General features: G+C 37.2%; 1 protein-coding gene across 6 annotated transcripts in view; it reads left to right on the top strand.

Moving 5' to 3' along the window:
• The window catches only part of PRDM6 (PR/SET domain 6), a 130,860-nt gene that overhangs the window by 94,257 nt on the left and 18,101 nt on the right, over nucleotides 1-18,502 (top strand). For 2 of the 6 annotated variants that reach the window (XM_072992416.2, XM_078386225.1), the window contains exons 7-8: nucleotides 4,662-4,700; nucleotides 13,508-13,684. The exons of 1 other annotated variant lie outside the window; for it this stretch is intronic. In XM_072992416.2, coding sequence (XP_072848517.2) covers nucleotides 4,662-4,700; nucleotides 13,508-13,684 — 216 coding nt within the window. Of the gene's footprint in view, nucleotides 1-4,661; nucleotides 4,701-6,639; nucleotides 6,823-13,507; nucleotides 13,685-18,502 lie in introns of those variants that run through there. 3 more of the 6 variants (XM_072992422.2, XM_072992419.2, XM_072992418.2) reach the window with 3 other exon arrangements.

Genomic DNA, 18,502 nt, shown 5'->3' with positions numbered 1-18,502 from the left:
CAAAAGCTTTGCTGAAATCAAGACACATTACATCTACAGCATTCCCATCATCTACCAGGTAGGATACCCAATCAAAAAAAAATGAGATTAGTCTGGCAGGATTTCTTCCTGAACATCTGTGTTTTCTTCTAGTTATTACTGCACTGTTTTCAAGGTGCTTGGAGAGTGACTGCTTTATCAACTGCTCAAGAATTTTCCCTGGGATTCATGTCAGGTGTACCAGTCTGTAATTCTCTGGTTCCTCTTTTTTTGCCCTTTTTTGAAGATTGGAACATTAGCTCCCCTTCAATCTTCTGGTAGTTCACCCATCCTCCACGAGTTCAAGAAAGTAATAGACAGTGGTTCTGCTTTTCAGCTAGTTTTTTTAATGTCCTTGGATGCAGTTCATCCGGCCATTGGGATCTGAACTCATTTAAAGTAGTAAGGTATTCTTTGACTACTTGTTTATCAGTTTCAAGCTGCAATCCTATTCCCTCCCTTTGTACTTAACATTTGCCTGAGGGAGTATAGACTGTTTGGGGGAGAAGACCAAACTGAGGAAGGAATTGAGCATTTCTGACTTTTCTTTGTCATCTGTTATCATCTTCCCATCCCGATTGAGTAGCTGAGCCAATGTTTCTTTTCTCTGTTGTTTCCTACCCATGTATTTGAATAATGCTTTTTTTGTTGCTTTTAGCATCTCTTTCTAACCTCAGCTCATTCTCAGCTTTTGCCTTCCTAATGCCATTCCTGCAATTCTTTGCTATTGGTCTGTATGCTTCCTTTGTGCCCTGATCTTCCGTCCACTTCCTATATATGTCCTCAGGTCTTCTCTCATCTTTTTGTGAAGTCATGTTGGCCTTTTCTGCTGTCTTCCACCTTTTATTCTTGTTGGAATTGTTTGTATTTTTATATTTAAAATTTCCTTTTTAACAAATGTACTCATCTTGGACACCTTTTCCTGTTGAGATCTGCATTGCTTAGCTTAGTAGCAGAGCACATATTTTGCATGGGAAATCCCCCAAATTCAGTCATGGTCATATCGTAGATTAAAGGAAATGCATGTTTTCTTCGTGCCCCATATTATGCCTTGAAGGATGCAAATCTTTCAGGGCTACATGTCTGATAAATCAGATATACAAACAAGACTATATGCATTTCCAAATGATCAGTTACAAAAATTAATTAATCAAAGTTAAAACCATAGTAATTTTCTGAAAGTGGATTGAGGCAAACCTGTTCTAGAATAAACGGAGAATATTTTGCTTTTAAATGATTTCTGCTTCTAATGATGTATTAATTGTATCATTAATTGAACCCTGACATCTCCACACTGATCTGAGAAAGAATTGTGTCTGAAAGCATAGACAGCCACTTTCAATCTGTATGGGATACTCTGCTAGATGGGTCAAGATCTGACTTAGAATAAGGCAATTTTATATGTTTTCTGGAACAGGAGTCTTAGCTGGATACAAGTACTGTATGCCTTCACTTCCTAAATGCCACATTACCACTGACTATGTAGAATCACCTCAGTGCTAGTTTACTGAGAAGGGGCATCTGGGATGCAGCTGAATGGGAGCTAAAACACTTTCCCATTGCATATGAAGAACATTAAAGATGCTTTTTACCTACTGTGTGTAATAGCAAGATTTTACCCAATTTCCCTCTCTTTTGGGGATATTTTACTGCAAGTATAAGTACTCTTGTTTTGTAATGTAAAATACCTCTGTGTAGGCATGATTCAGTCTGATGAGTGGAAAGCCCACAAATGACACATCTCTCTTGGCCTCCTAGGAAGAGCCTTTTTGGGGTTTTGTATGGAGTCTCTCACAGTGAAGGACATGTTGAGTGCTTTCACATAGCCATGGAATTGCAGCCAGATTTCCTTGCAACCAGTCTTCTCTTGTCCTAGGTGGAGGCTCAGCACTAGCACAGATCCTTAAGAAATTTGCAGCAATAATGACTATCTTGACTCACTAATGCCATGACCCAGCCCTATTCATGGGCATCTTTCGCTATTCCTCTGTGGTAGCAACAGTGGGTTTGCATGTGCAAAATTACCTAATTACTAATGCAGAAACTGGATGTTTTTGTACTTTTTGATTCCCTCAGTTATACAGCTTTATACACACTAAAGGTAATTACTGAAGGTAGAGTACAGAATAACTGTAGCTTTTGTCTCCATGCAGACATATAAGACCTAGAGGAACATTATAATGCAGATAGCTTGTTGTGTGCACAGCTTATCCAGTTCAAGGTTAAGTGTGGGACAGCAAGGAATTAGGAATATTCTGTAGATATAAGTGTCCATTTAAGGAGAAGGCATAAATTCACAAATGTCTTTAATTGTTTCTGCTGCTTTCCATAATCAAAAGGGGATAGATACAACTTAGAAATTGACTATATTAGTGCAGTACATTAGCACATTGTTTGGAGTGCTGTAGGGAGGGGTTAGTGTGGTGATGATGATCACACATCTTGCTAGAGCACACCAGCTCACCCTCAGAGTTTTCCTACTTGCACCTTTCTGGCCCTGTCAAGGGGCTTTTGCTGTTCTCATGTGGGCAGGATCACTCTGGTTTGGATTGGTTCCAGTCTATGTGATAGCTGGAACCAATCCAAAACAAGCCTTCCTCTTTCAGTATGCCAGTATCATGAATCCACTTCTGCATATTGCCAAATTAATCATTCCCTTGCTTAGGAGAAGGCAATGGATGTGAATATCTATGACTATTTCTTGACTCTCACTGATGTACTGTGTCAGCTACAAGTATTATTATTATTATTATTATTATTATTATTATTATTATTATTATTATTATTATTATTATTATTATTATTATTATTATTATTATTATTATTATTATTATTATTATTATCGTCGTCGTCGTCATCGTCGTCGTCGTTGTTGTTGTTGTTGTTGTTGTTGTTGTTGTTGTTATTATTATTATTATTATTATTATTATTATTATTATTATTATTATTAAAATCTTTTCTTTGCCTTGCCTTAAAGTGCCAGTTGAGAAACCACCTGCAGTCAAATCAACAGTGATGGCTTTGTCTGAAGGCGGTTTCTTAACTAGCCCTTTAAGACAGGGGTCCCCGACTCCTGGTCCGCGGCCCGGTTCTGGTCCATGCACTCCCCCCACATGCCCACTCGCACGAGTGTGTGCGAGCACCCCTGCCCCTTTGCGCACATGTGCGAGTGCATCCCTGCCTCTTCATGTATTCACGCAAGTGTGTGTGCGCCACGCAAGCACCCCGCCTCTTTGCACATGCATGCAAATATCCGTGTGAGCGGGCACCATCCCTTCATGTATGCACACACGCGTGGGGGGGTGCTCCACCCCCTAACTGGTCCGCGGTGTCAAAACGGTTGGGGACCACTGTTTTAAGAGACGGAAAAGAAAATATTTTTTATTTTTTAAAATAACTGATACAATATACCAGCAATAGTCTGTCTACATTTTTATATATATATATATATATATTTCACTTTCTCTGTCCTCTTTGGAGCAGGGGAAGTGATTAATTTGCCAATATCCTGAAGTGGCTCACTTATTAAGCCACTCCAAAATATTTATTTGCTTATTTCTTTAATGTATTTCTTTGGCAGGGATCGTTTCTGTGTAAACAGTCAGGCTTGATGAAGATCATTCTAATCAAGCCTAACCATTCCCATGTGGGCCTCACTCCCTGCTGCTAGCATAGCCATGTTCACAGAAGAAACATGCTATCTGAGAAGAGAACAAAACAAAAAATGGTTATTCCATAAAGAAGATTTTAAAGGATTTTCTGTTCTCATTCTAGCTAATACACATTTTTGCTTATAGTTCCTGTTAATATATAATTAAAGTATTTTCTCCTTTGTTTTTTAAGAAATGATCTGAGATTATTTGCTCTGAGAATATTTTCAAGACCACGGAGACAGCCTAGAAAAGTTACTTTTTTGGAGTACAACTCCAGACGCCCCACGCCACCATGACTTCTGGCTAGCTGTGTGAATTCTGACAATTGTACTCCAAAAATATAAGTTATTCAGACTCTGGTTTTAACATGACTCTAGAATGCAATTGGTTATGCAGAAGGAATACAAGCCCTTTGTGAGTTCTATATCACTTTGTTGAATAGTATAATAGCAGAATACAATAGTGAAAAAGGTGAGACAATGGTTATATTGCGTATTTCTTCATTTGATATCTCAGGGTGGAGTACAGTACATCTGGGAGTAGATAAGCATTTTTTAAAAGTAAAAAATTTAATATTTTTAGTAAAACTATGGAAGTAGAATATAACATGTACAGAAAGCAGTTTCGTACATTTTTGCAGGATGTTTATTCACTTGGGGCAGGAATGAACTGCATCCAGGTTTGTATGTATATTTTCTGTGAATCTGACATTAATTAGGGTTTTAAAACCACTTTGACCATTTTGATTACGTTTCCTCTTACCCTAGTGTGCTCTTTTTTTGTTTTGTTAAATAATTTTGTACATTTCCTGGAGGCAATCAGAGGGATAACATTTATTACCCCCTCCAGAGTTAATTGGCCAAGAATTGTTCCAAGGATTTTTTTTTAATTGATTGATTGATTTTTGCCCAGCCTTTGGCAAAAGTGACCAGCTGTTCCTTGAACCAGGAGTCAGAAATTCCTTTTCTCTTCTGTTTCTTTCTGCTGCAGAAATTCCCAACAATCCCATATGGGGGGCTCCAGAAAGGGGTAAGCGGAAGCCTTCAATCACAGTGAATCATTTTTTTTTAAAAAAATTCATAATTTATTTTTTAACTCAAAATCAATTCTTATAATGAGAACTTAATTTACATTTTTTTCTGTCTTTGTTTCTAAATTAATCTTTAATTTTCTAACTTTACTTGCTCAATATGCGATGATATTTAAAGCACAGTGTATGTGTTTTGGATCACCATGGTACTACCATTGACGGTTTCATATACAGTTTTACACTTGTAGTGTATTTCAGCTTTGCAGATAGAAACATAGATATTATGATGATGATGATGATTAGTTTTATTTATATGCCACATTTCTCCCAACAAGGGACCCAAAGTGGCTATAATGTTTGCAGGATAATACATGTGCAAGCATAGCCTAAGAAACCTGTGCTAACCTGTGTTTTGTCTTTCTTTTTTCTATGAATGGTTTTCTCTTTGTGTTAAACAGCTCAAGTTATTTTTAATATTGCTGTCCTCAGATTTCTCATGAAGTTAGAGGCTTTTCATAAGCATAGCAGCCTACTTCAGTTTCAGGTTTTCTTGAAACACTTCCCTTCTTACTCTCATTTATAAAAATAAGCGGTTGAGGATACTTGAATTAAACATTTAAAGTAAAATATAAAAAATACTCAAGGAAATGCTGTTTTCAAGATGTGTTTCCCTATTTATACAATTATAGGTTATTATTTTAAAGGATTACAACATAAATTGCAAACCCAATTCGATAAATTATCATTGCATGTTTCAGAAATTTGGGCATTTACAGACTAACATTAGGAGAAGGGACGTACTTGTGCTATTCTGTCCATTCTGTGACAAGCTCTTTTAAATGTCCTTGAAATTAATTTGGTTTAAGTTGTTGATTAATTTGCTTGCTTCTTGTTTTTAGTTTAGTTTAGTTTTGTTTTGTTTTTTGGGAGTCTTCCTGTATCTTAGTATATACTATATCTCAGTAGAGCACAGGTGTAATTAAAGTATTTGTATTAGAACTGTGGAAACAATTCAGACACAGACTTGGCAAGGAAGCTTCGTCAACTGTCCATATGACCTCTTTCACAGGGTTGATGGAAACACTGACCGTAAGGCAGATGATCGTTCACAAATCCTTGCACTCATGTGGGATAAAAGTCAAATAGATACCAAATAAATCTTTGCATTTGTATTTACTTAAGCTTTTGTTACTATTTTGAAGCTACTAATACAAACCACTAATCTTAAGAGGCTGCTGTGAGATGACATACAACATCCTTGCTATCTCCTATATTTAGGTAGAGTGCAGGGTACACTGATTCTGTGGGGCTTGATGGAGCACTTGATGGTAAGAACAAGTGTAGCTGCGAACCAGAAGTCCCTACTTCAGATTTTATTTTGGTCTCAAACTCTATTCAGGAATTATTTTATTCAGTGTTGTCAACAAAGTTAGAAACATGTCCATCCAGCCTCTGTTTATAAACCTTCCCTAAAGAGTCCACCTACTCCCATGATACTCCATTCTATGTTGGAGAGTTTTTACCTTCCTTTTGCTTAGTCAGAATTTCCTCTCTTTTTTTTTATTTGAATCCACTAGTTCAGGTCCTACACTTTGGAGCAGCAGAAAACAAGCTGTTCTTTCATCCATTGACATATCCTAGCTTGTCAATATTTTTCTTAAACTGTGATGCCCAGAACTGGACATGCCTGTATATCTAAGTGTATAATCTTATTGTGACATGGAAATCTAGAATCAGCTTATTCTTTAAAAGGGGGAGCTTACTGGCTGTTGTAATTATTATTTGCCTAAATTGATAGATTGAAGAATACCCACCAGCCGTTATTCATGGACAGTAGCAAACATATGCCTTCACTCCTGTTAACACACTTCCACCTAACCAACTGCAAAAGATATGAGTATTTTTTCCGATTATAAAATGTCACTGTTTTAATTATAGGAAAATGTGATTTTGCAGCAACAGAAGCATTGCTTCAGTTACCAGAACAGAAACAATACTGCTACTTATGTGACAAACCGAGTAAGATCTCCTGTACATTTCTATGGAAAAAGGAGAGGGTTGTAGTTGCTATATTCATGGCCATTTTCCCTCTGCTATATTTGCCCGCACTTGTTTCCATCTCATAACTATTTAAAAATAAATAATGATTTTGTTTTGCAAAATAAAAATTAATCATGTTGATTTGTGTTCTTCTATTTTGTTTCTCTCTTTTTTATGAAAAGAAGATTAATTGGTCTTATTTAGTGACTTATTTGTTTATTGTAGTAGCAGTTAAAAACAGATAACCAGGGGCTAATAAATGCTAATGATCTCACCACTCACTCTTAGAAAATCAATTGGTCATGATTTAATAGTAAGAATATGTTGGAAGAAATTCTCTGTAGTCATCTTTGTTCTGTCGTTGCCAGAATTTTCAGCTTGATAAATTGTGTCTGTGCTAGTGGACAGTTCCTTTGAACAAAGAATAAGGCTGAAAAGTACAGTGGTGCCTCGCTTAACGAGCACACCGTATAACGACGAATCTGCATAGCGATCCCTTTTTCGGGATCGCTAATGCGGAGGCATACCAATGGTCGCAATGGGCAAAATTCGCATAGCGACGATCGGTAAGCGTTTCGCTTACCGATCTTCGCTTTGCGATGCCCGCGGATCAGCTGTTAGGTGGTTCCAAAATGGCCACCAGAAGCCCCGAAATGGCCGCGCGCAGCGTTTTCGCGCCCTCCCCTCGCTTATCGAGGGCGCGAAAATGGCTGCTGCTATGGAGGAAACTTCGCTGAACTGTAAGTTTAGGGCCCATTGGAACACATTAAACAATGTTTAATGCGTTCCAATGGGTTTTTACGTTCCATTTAGCGATGTTTTCACATAGCGAGGGTTAATCCGGAATGGGTTAACCTCGCTATGCGAGGCACCACTGTATATTTCTCTTGTTTTCCAGTAATGGTGATGGTTGTTGAGTCATTGTTACTACTTTTCTTTGAAGTATAGTTTTCTGTATGTGGTTGCAATATATTTAAAACAAATGGTGCCAAACTTTGCATGGTTGAAGCTCTGCATGAACTCAGCTTTCCCCAGTCTCTCTGGTTTTAGGAAACAAGTGTTAAATGTGCAGAGAAATATTCCCATTGTGCATTTATGGAATATTCTGCTCTCAGAATATATCAGAACAGCACATCTTGCGTAATCAGTAGTCCACTTAGGTCATTTTAGGCCACAGGATCAATAGTTCTATGCAGGCTTTCTTTAGAGGGCTATATATATTATTTGGAACTGGTTACACCAGTCCTTAAATGTTTCACTTATCTTGATAGCCCTGTTAGGATCACTATGAGTCAGTTCTGGCTTAACAGCATCTTTCTTTCTTTCTTTCTTTCTTTCTTTCTTTCTTTCTTTCTTTCTTATGGTGCAGTCTCACTGGCAATTAGAATCAACTCCTGTTCCAACTTCTTCAATATCAGGTTCAAGTCATGTAGTATATAAATTGGTAGCTGTTTTCACTTTGACTGAGATTAAATGGATTCATTTCTGGTACTTAAAACTGGTGTTGTTGGCTATACTGGTGAAACTGACCCATTTCCTTTCTGTTTTAGGAGCACACTTTTTGGAAACTGTTTGACTTATTTTTTAAATGTTTTTTAAAATTTGTGATACAGCAATAAATTGATGGATGTATTTATCTGACAAAAACATTTGCAATGACAGCACATTAAGTGATGCATCGCTAAACATTTATATGAATTTTTTTGAAAAAGAGGAAAATCATTGTGCCAATGCTACTGCCATTCAGCAGGGGCACAGAGTAAATCAACAGCACCATCCACAGCCACCAAATCGAACTGAATTCAATCAATTTATAAACAAGATATTTTTAAAAGCTCCTGCCAGCCAGTTGAAAAAAATCCCTCACTTTGCAACCCTAATAGATCAATTTCACCTGTGAATCATGTAAATGAGATTTTATAAATTGAATCAAATAACACTTAAATGAGTTTATCTGCAGCTCTTACTGCCAGTGGAACCACACCCTAAGTAAAATGCACAACTACCCCTTCCCCAGCCGTGTAAGAAAGAAAGAAAGAAAGAAAGAAAGAAAGAAAGAAAGAAAGAAAGAAAGAAAGAAGCAGAAGTACCATTTTGCCATTATTGATTAAAGAAAAAAAAAACCTTGAACATGTAGAGTTTTGCATTTTAAACTTATATAAACCATACCACCATCATGTCTGTAGAAATAAAATACATTGTTTCTGTTGCCCTGATTTAAACAAATTCAGGAAATCAACATTTATTTATGTGATGATGTGACCTCCAGGAAAGCCTGTCTGAACAGCCAAGTTTTCAAAGATCTCTTGAAAATTCCCTGTTAAGGTGATATCATTTAAAAATAAAGTAATGAAAAGAATATCTTTGTGTCCCCTACCAGGTCCCTATAAGGATAAACTGTTTTTTAAAAAGATAGAAAGAAACTGCAGTAAACAAAATAAACCCTTGTGGGCCCTGGCAAGCCCAGGCTGTTTGTGCTGCTTGATCCCCTGCCGTTTTCTAGGCGGCCATTTAGGATCTTCTGGGCTGTGCGACCCTTGGCCGTCAGCCCTGAGGATGAGCATTAATTCCACCAATGTGCGAAAAACAGATCTTAGGCTTTCCAGGTGCACATAGGAGCCATTGTAGATGGAAAAGACGGAGGAGATGGGGAACATAGTTCTCTTATTTGTTACTAATTATTATAAAATAGTACTTCGTTGTGCAAAAAAAAAAATCCCATCTATTTTTTTTAAAAGCTTAAAAACGCACATGTATGTTTTATATGGATCTCAACATCCTGTTTCTCCAGCATGCAAACAATGCTCTCAAGATTTCTATGTGGTGTGTGTGCGCGTGTGTGTGAGCGTGTGTATTACACAGGCATCTGTAGAGATCTATCGTGTACATATTCCCAGAAAAGTAGTGTACTAGGGGTGGGCAGAGTGAGGGGATTTAGGAGAAGCAGAGAAGAAGCCAACATTATAGAAAAGCAAGGATCTATTATTCATTGATTCATCAAAACTATATAAGATCACCCTTCAAATATTTGTGTAAACTAGCCATCGAAACAAGAACAATCCTATCCAATAATTTCAGTAAAATCATAACATCACAATAACAAACTCAGCACAATAAAAATGGATAGTGGCCAGAATCCCATTAGGTGACGTAAGTATAGTGGCATACATTTCAGTGTTGAATTAGCACTACTTTACAAGTGACTGCTTATATCCCTCATTGTATGCTAGTTCCATGAATTGGTGCACAGTCAGGAGTACTGATATGAACTGCTTAACTGGCAGCAAGTCACCGCTGCAGGTTATGTCAGTGCACTTACGCCAATGTAACTAACCAAAGAGAATCTGGCCAGAGCCTTACTCCTTTACTTGATCATCCTGGATAACTACACCTTACATTTCATCCCAACGGTTAGGAAGGAAATTGCATCTCTTTTGGCAAACCCTTCAGGCAACTGCCCTAAAGGGTCTTATTCTGCCCATAGTGATTCTCCCATCTGCTTATTCTTACTCATTAACAAAAGTAATCAACAGGACCCCATCAGAAGGTAGTAATGGTAGGTTCAGCAGTAAGGTGGATGTAGTGCTTCTTTCTCTCTAGTTTTTATAGCAGACTGCCAAAGAAGCCAGTGCTAGATAGCAGGTGGAAGCATAAAGCTTTAAATCCCTGTCATTATCATAATCTTTTATTATAATTCCAATTCTGCATTAAGATCGATGGTGGTTGAACAATAAACTCAAAGTTCAATATTAATGCTTGGAGCTAAACTGAAGCCATGAAAAGTCTCTGTTCCACCGGCATCTTACAGCTTTAGAACTTTTTCTTTGAAACTTGTTTGAAACATTCATCAGATATTTTATAATGTGAGTAATTAAAATAATATTGTATTGAACCATCGACCAGTGCTAGGCCATTAATCAAGCGGGGGAAAAAAATTCTATGATCAGTGCTGGAAAGTAATAGTATTGGTGATCAGCGATGCAGGTAGTCACAATTAAGGAGTTCAGTTGATGAATGAGGGAGTAGACTTTATTTTACACTTAATTGAATTGCTCTATATGCTTGGTCACCATTGTGTCCCTCCCTATGATTTTCGATTCTAGCTCCATGGAGGTACACATTTGTTAAGGAGAAACAGAAATTAAAACTGCAATGCCCATTGGTTCTAAAAATGCAGATAGTAAGAACTGTGCCTTGAGCTCTTCCCCAGTATTAAAATCATTACTATGCCTAAAGACACAGTCTTAATTTTCTTAAGAACTGACTGAAAATGGAAAGACATTTCACTGTATTGGAAATGGTTAGATAGCTTAAAATGTAAAACATTCCACCGATCGATATTTCTATGGGCAAAAATGAAGCACCTACCATTTTGAAAGCACAGCATTGTCAAAATTGTCTGTAGCTACTCAGCTGCAGACACATTTCAGCTCTGGCTAGTTAGTTACTAAGTACAAAAGGAACAAAAAGATACGTATGCTACTGTGAAATATAATTCCAAGATGTGTAGCAGTTGGGGTGTACATCTCTTTTGACTGTAACCTTAAAGTTCTTCTTCTCATTCATACCCTAAAAACAGCAAAAATACTGACAATACGAGTTGAGTCAAATTAAACAATTTTTGATGCTGGGATGTGAAGAGAGCGTTGTAGTTCTGCACACACCCCCATCACAATGTCCACGGAGGGTAACATGCATCAGCCTTCTTTATCATAGATTGTGTATCCACAGATAGCAGAGGCTCTTCTGTTCTAAAATTTACCCATCCCCCCATGTGTGCAGGGTGACTGGAGATAGTGGCAGAGTACAAAAAAAAAGGCATGCTCTCTCTCTCCTCATATATCTATCCCCTGTATATCAGAATGCCTTAAGAGGTATTTTTGAATTTAGACTGTGGGAAATTTCTGCTTTAAGTTTATAGCTGCATTCTGTTCCAGTGACATGCAAACACTCCTGGCAGAAGTGGCAGCTGCCAGCAGGCGGGGTAACCCCTTATTCTGCCCTTTTGCTTAGAGGTAGAGCATAAGATCAAAGGGTTATTTTAGCCAATCCTAGTTACGATTAGGTAACTACCCTGAACCCCCAAAATAAGACAGGGTTTTATATTAATTTTTGCTCCAAAAGTGCATTAGGGCTTATTTTCAGGGGATATTTTATTTTTTTCATGTACAACGATCTACATTTATTCAGATACAGTCCTGTCATCTTCTGGTTGCTGCACAGTGCTGTACAACGGTGGAGAGTGGGGTTTCACTTAACTAGGGCTTTTTTTGGGGTAGGGCTTATTTTCGGGAAAACAGGGTAGTATCCTATCTGTTTCTCTCATAACATACTATGCAATCATGCTGAGTCAATAAAAGAGCCCTCAGGGCGTTGCCAGTTAGCTCCGCTGGCTCAGACCTTCGCTGTCGACTCCTTTGTTCTCTCTCTAAGGCAATTAGCCTTCCTTTGTTCCGTGATCACCCACATTAGATAATTTAGGGGCCTTTAGTAGAATCATAGGTTTGGATCTCATAGGTTGTCATGCTATTGATGGAAGCAGTTCCGTGACAGATACCAATTAGGCCTTCCTTTTGCTGTCCACCCGTGCACCCTCAAATTTGGTTTTGGAGGTCTGAGAAATTTTCTGGTGCCATGCCAGCCAGAGAATTCTAGGAAGTAATCCAAAAAAGTGATTTTGAGATATGTACAAGACTCTTTATTATAATAATGATGGTGCAAGACAGTGCATAATAAAGAGAAGAGCACAAATGGGAGTGCATTAGGCACTACCTATGCCAAAAAGAAATTAAACAAAACCCAGTTTGGTTTATTCATGTGTTAACTGCATTTCACAAGCCTTTCTAGGTGTGCTCTAGAATTGGCAAGCAATGGTAAGAGTCTGAATTTGAAGGGCAGTCATCATCTTCATGATAAAAGGGTATGATATTTAGACATTCAGAAAGCTCAGCAGAAAAGGATTTCAGTGGCCAAAAGTCTGTTGTTTAGCATAGTAAAGTACGTCCACTGAATCAATGGGGATTTAGTGAGCCAGCTCCTCCATAAGTTCCATTGATTCAAATGGGCTTACTCTAACTGTAGCTTACCTTAGCATAGTAAATTGCAGTCTGAGTAGTGCTGTTTGAATCAATATAACTTACAAGGGTGCTGACTCACAAAATCCAGATTGATTCAGTAGGTCTACTTTAGTGGAATTTACTGTGCTAAGCAACAAAATTCTGGCCAATGAAAGTTTGTAGCCATGTTGTAGCCATTCCACAAATCTCTGCTTAATAAGGAATGAGCTGCTGTAGATATTCAGAAGAAAAAACAAAGGGGACTGTCATACTGGGTTATCTTTAGCATGTGCAATGCTTCTACTTCATAGCCTCAGAAGGCTCTCAGATACTGAAGTCCATGATGCTTGTTTTGATGAAGACCCCTAGTTGGCCCTATCACCAGTAAGACAAGATTTACAGAGGTATGAAGAGAGTTACAACTAATCTTAATAAACACCTAGTATAGGAGGGAATGGAGGAGTGTGTTTCATAAAGGCCCTTTTTGAAATTGAAGGTTAGACTTTACAGTGTATAGCTGTAATTTTATACATTTATTTTCATTACTTTTTTAAAAAGGAAGAAGACAATATAGAGGACCAAAAAGTCTTAAGAAACCCCTATATCATATTCCCTTTCAGAAATGAGCATTCAAGAGCTTGACAGGACTGCCCATATGCTAAAGAAAAGAAAAGTGTAGTGATCACTTCGGGTATTTCTATTTTCTGCAGGCCCTATCAGTGTGGACACTGCTCCCAATCCTTCTCCCAACCTTCAGAGCTACGGAACCACGTAGTCACCCATTCCAGTGACAGACCTTTCAAGTGTGGCTATTGCGGTCGTGCCTTTGCTGGTGCAACGACACTCAACAATCATATCCGGACACATACAGGGGAGAAGCCCTTTAAGTAAGTAACCAAAGGCTCAGATGAGCAGGAAGGGAAGTAGACAAACAGGATAAGTCAGTGAACACCAGCTATTGGGTGGGAAGAGATCCTTTCCGGAATCCAGGTTCTGAATACCAAACTGACCCACAATATGTCATGGAGCAAGAGCTTTTCCATTACAATGGTGTTTGTATGTGAGCATGGTTCATGGACTGCAGCAACCAATCATTAAATGCATGATTAAAATCAAGTGCAGATCAGGACTGTGTCAATACATGCGGGCAAAAGTACATTTGTTAGAGATGCATTAAACACCTATAATCTAATCAAAAAGAGACAACTTCTTTTGAGTGAGAAAGCAGATTCAATAATAACTATTTCTCTTTCTGAAAACAACTGTATCTGTATTGGAAAATATCAAACAAAGGGTTGCTTTATTTCAAATGAAGGACCAAAACAAGGAGAAGCCAGGGTGTAGTGTTTGCATGTGCTGCTTACAAAAAAACCCACAAATATTTGAGATTGAGAAGCCCTTGCATGTGAATAAGACTGTATAGGTTTATGTTATTTGAAGCAATGTTTATAGTGCATGCATATTTTAGAGTTGAATAAATGTCAAGAGTTCTCTGGTTCAGCTCATTTCCTTTGTGAGTCTTAGTATGTGTGAGGCAAGGGATGACTGAATATTGGATAGGTGGCAGCACGGTTATGCAGAGCAGTCAAGACCGACAGGAAGGGGCCATGACACATTCACAGCCCAGTCATCAGTATTTGATCCAAAAACCTGTTCCCATCTTCCAGTGCCTGATTGCAGTTGGCAGTGTAAAATTCTGAATTGCACTCTCTGTTATGTCCAGGTCATGCCTGCTGAAATCCTGTTATAGTAAATTGCAAGTAGAATAGGCCCATTTGGATTAGTGGAATTTATGGAGGAGTTGATTCATCCAATCCCCATTGAGTCAATGAATCTACTCTAATGTGACTTGCTATGCTAAGCAACAAGATATCAGCCTGTTTGTAAAGTACTAGTAGCATGTCCCGCTTTAGCCTGCTAAGAGATACGTTATCTAAGACTGTAATAGCCATCAAGATTATAAGAGTAGTGAACACTTGGCAGCTGTCAGACCATTTCCAATGTACAGAAAAGATCCTACTCGAGTATAGTGTCATACAAAGCCTCATCTAGAAATGCAACTGTCAGTGAGACTAACTTTCAAATATGCACACATATAGTAGTATTACAGCATGTGCACAGCTCTTAGAATAGAAGACTCATTAAACACACAGGATTTGGGGGTTGTTAATATAACAGGTACATGTAAAATCTGAAGTTTCCACGCATCTCATTTGTATTTGCTTAATTTTTTTTTAGCAACAAAGTTGAAGTGAACAAAGATGATTGTTTTAGAAGAGGTAGACGTATTAGTCTGTGTTAGCATATCAGGCAAAAAAGAAAAAAAGAAAAGAAAAGAAAGAAAGAAAAGAAAGAAAAGAAAGAAAGAAAGAAAGAAAGAAAGAAAGAAAGAAAGAAAGAAAGAAAGAAAGAAAGAAAGAAAGAAAGAAAGAAAGAAAGAAAGAAAGAAAGAAAGAAAATAAAGAAGACAAAAACATCATTGCACCTTAAAGACTCACTGCTATATTTTAACATGATAATCTTATGTGGATTTGTCAGGGGGAAAAACCTCACATTAAAGTATAGCACTGAGTCTTTAAGGTGCCACGAGATGTTTGTCTTATTTATTTATTTATTTTTCTTTGTTTTTGCTTGAAAAGCTGATTTTTGCAATGGTCCTTGTTCCTCTGCCATGGTAGAAATACAGGTGTTAAAGAAGGTGTTAAAATTCTATGTTAAGTAATATTCCTCTGCTTCATAATTTTCATTCAACATAATTTTATCCATCATGAACTTAATGATTAAAATCCTGTTGCTTAGCGTAAGAAAATTTGAAACTTACATTCATAGTTGACAAAATGAGGAGTTCCTCTTGCAATTTTCAATTAATGCATGCCCTTGAGAATTACAGTGGGGACTTTTTATTTGCAGACCAGGCATAGATTATGAGTTATGAATATTTTTATGCTAGACCGCAGGATTTCAGCTAATCTAACTAGTCTCTCTGAAAGAGATATTCCATAAACATTATGAACCAGGATTTAGACAAGAGATAAGTCGCAGGGCTGCTTAACTTCTATACCAGATATTTCTGAGCATCTTGGATTGAAGCACAGAGGAAGTAAGGGATAGGAAGAAGGAAAAGTTCAAGTTTCCCCAAATCCAGCAGCGTCAGAATTCAGTAAGGACTACTGAAGATTTCTTTTATATAATATTGCTGTGACAACAAATGGTACCCATTGAGCCATTGTGTAGGATTAATAGAACCAAGAGAGTCAAGTCAAAACCAGTGCCAGCAATCAGATTGATTTTATGTAGTTGCTGTGTAAATAGATTTTAGTAATTAATTGTAGAGGCTTCTGGGTCAAAATGGAAAATAGATTTCTTTTAATGTTAAGGTGTTACTTATGTGTAACCTTGTTGACTCCACTTACTTTCCGTTCTTAACATCCTGTTTTTGTCATGTTTTCAATAAAGCTGTAATTCGCCCCATTTAGAGCTAGCACAACATTGTTCTGTTCTGTTTGATGCTTCTTTTTCTTTCCTTTATTCCAAACATCATTTTTTTAGCTATATAAAATGGTAGCCAACCAATATTATTCAATGCACAGGAATCACATTGATTTTAGTGTGATCTATGCACATTAATTTGACACAGGCTTATTTCATATAGAACTAACCAATGCCTAATATTTGTACTGTAGTTAATGTTAGGGCATTCATGCAATGAAAACCAATTGTGAAGTGTTTGAACATAGATTATCGTTAAGATGCAGTGTGGGATAGTTTTTTGTGTGACACCAAAATCCTTATTCAACAGGAGAATATTTTATTTGCTTCATGATAAATGGAGATTTTTTTAAAGGAATGAACCGTACATAGTCTGGGTTATAAAATACATGGTATAATACTTCTATAAACACAACAGTCCAAATGTGACTTTAGTCTCTGCTGCGCTGCGAGTATATACAGCAGCATTTGCATTTCTCTATTGAGTAAAGAAAAATTTATGTTATTTTTTAAAAAGAGTTGCACAAAAGTGTAATTTGGGTTATATATACCTGTGTCCCTTACACATGGGCTAGACCCATTGTTTTCAACAAGGCAATCTCCAGGTTATGTAGATCTTGAAATCAGCAGAGCAGTCATAGAGCGTTGTTGCTAATTTTTGTCCATGTTATCTCTCTACCCCATCCCAGTAGGTACTAAATACTACAGTGCTTAAATGGATGTCAGATTAACAGTGAGGAAAGGTACTGTATGGCCATGCCATTAAGTGTGCTTCATACGCTATGAGAGCTTTATGGAAATGATGTGAAATATATTTAGTATAACAGTTGCTGCACACATCAAGCATAACTTTTATTTATTTATTTAGACAAGCTGTAACTCATTACCATGTCACATAGACACCATGTGGCCTTGAGGTCTTTTGTGTAAGATACAAAGTCACAATACTGTTCTGTCCATTAAGGTATTAGTGGTAGGTGTTTCTTGGTTTTAAAAAATATGTCAATAAATATAATGTATTTGAGCATATGTATAGATAAGTATTGTTACATAAATATTATTTTCAAGTCCAAGTGAAACTCCTTATATTATGTAAGCTGATCCTGTAACTGAATTGATCTTAAGACCTTCACCATGAAAATAAAATAAAATCATAATTTACAAGTTTGTCAAGCAATGAAAGGTAGTATATTTTGACACACTAATCCAGTAACTAATCAGTTTTCTAATAAACAATCAGCAATACACTAATGTGTCATCAGCATTTCAGGAACTCTGGAGAGAGGAAGATGTGCACATAGATGTTAATGAATACACCAAAAATCATTAGGTGGTCAATACTTCTGAGTTATTTTCATTGAGCTGATAGGTCTGATACATTAGAGCTGACATTTTACATTTGTCAAGATCACAGTGCAGTTTTTAACAGTAGAGCAAGCTGCTAAAATATTCCAAGAGAGACCATCAAAGAAACACAACTTAAAAAGGTTGACACCCTTGGCTGGAATGAGAGATGAGATGAATTAGTACATAACATTCATGTCACATATTCTTCAACCATAATTTCCCTAAAAACTGGTTATGGGGTACTTTATAACATTCTCTAATTATGTAAGTGTATAGATGTCTCTTTGATGTGTCTGTAAATATCTGTTTTCTGTTTTATATAATGTTTACAAAAGAATAAATGCAGATAAAAAAGGGCGGGAGCCACTTCATTTTTTGTAGGGAGTTCCCCCCCCTCCCATAATGCTCTTCTTAGACCTTATAGGCATTATATGACACAAGTTCAGTCCATATGATTTCTTGAGCATACTGAACAGAGATTTTCTGTCGTTTGTTGCTGTCTGTTTATTTTATAGGCACATCAGGCATTCAGATAAGTTACCTTATGTTAGCATTTTTATCTGGAATGGACATAGCTCTCTCTCGCTCTCAACTACACACTCCCTGTGTTAGTCCCTATGTCTTAACACATTAATTACCTTGCCATGCTGTCATCAGTGGAATCAAAATAGGATAAAGGTGTGAAAGTTTGTCTTTTCCCATTGAACATCTCAGTACTCTAGGAAATCCTGAGTAATTTAAAAAAACAAAACAGTTTAAGCAGTCACCAGGACTAGCAATAATCCCCCTTATTACTCATACGACCCCAGCTGCATGGTAATCTAAGAGCGATAACAGGATTTTCTGCTTGCTGCAAAAACACAGTGATT

This window comes from Pogona vitticeps, chromosome 2 (genome assembly GCF_051106095.1).
Source record: "Pogona vitticeps strain Pit_001003342236 chromosome 2, PviZW2.1, whole genome shotgun sequence".
Taxonomy (NCBI): domain Eukaryota; kingdom Metazoa; phylum Chordata; class Lepidosauria; order Squamata; family Agamidae; genus Pogona; species Pogona vitticeps.
Note: the sequence above shows the minus strand (reverse complement) of the source record. Positions and strands in the feature narration are given on the sequence as shown.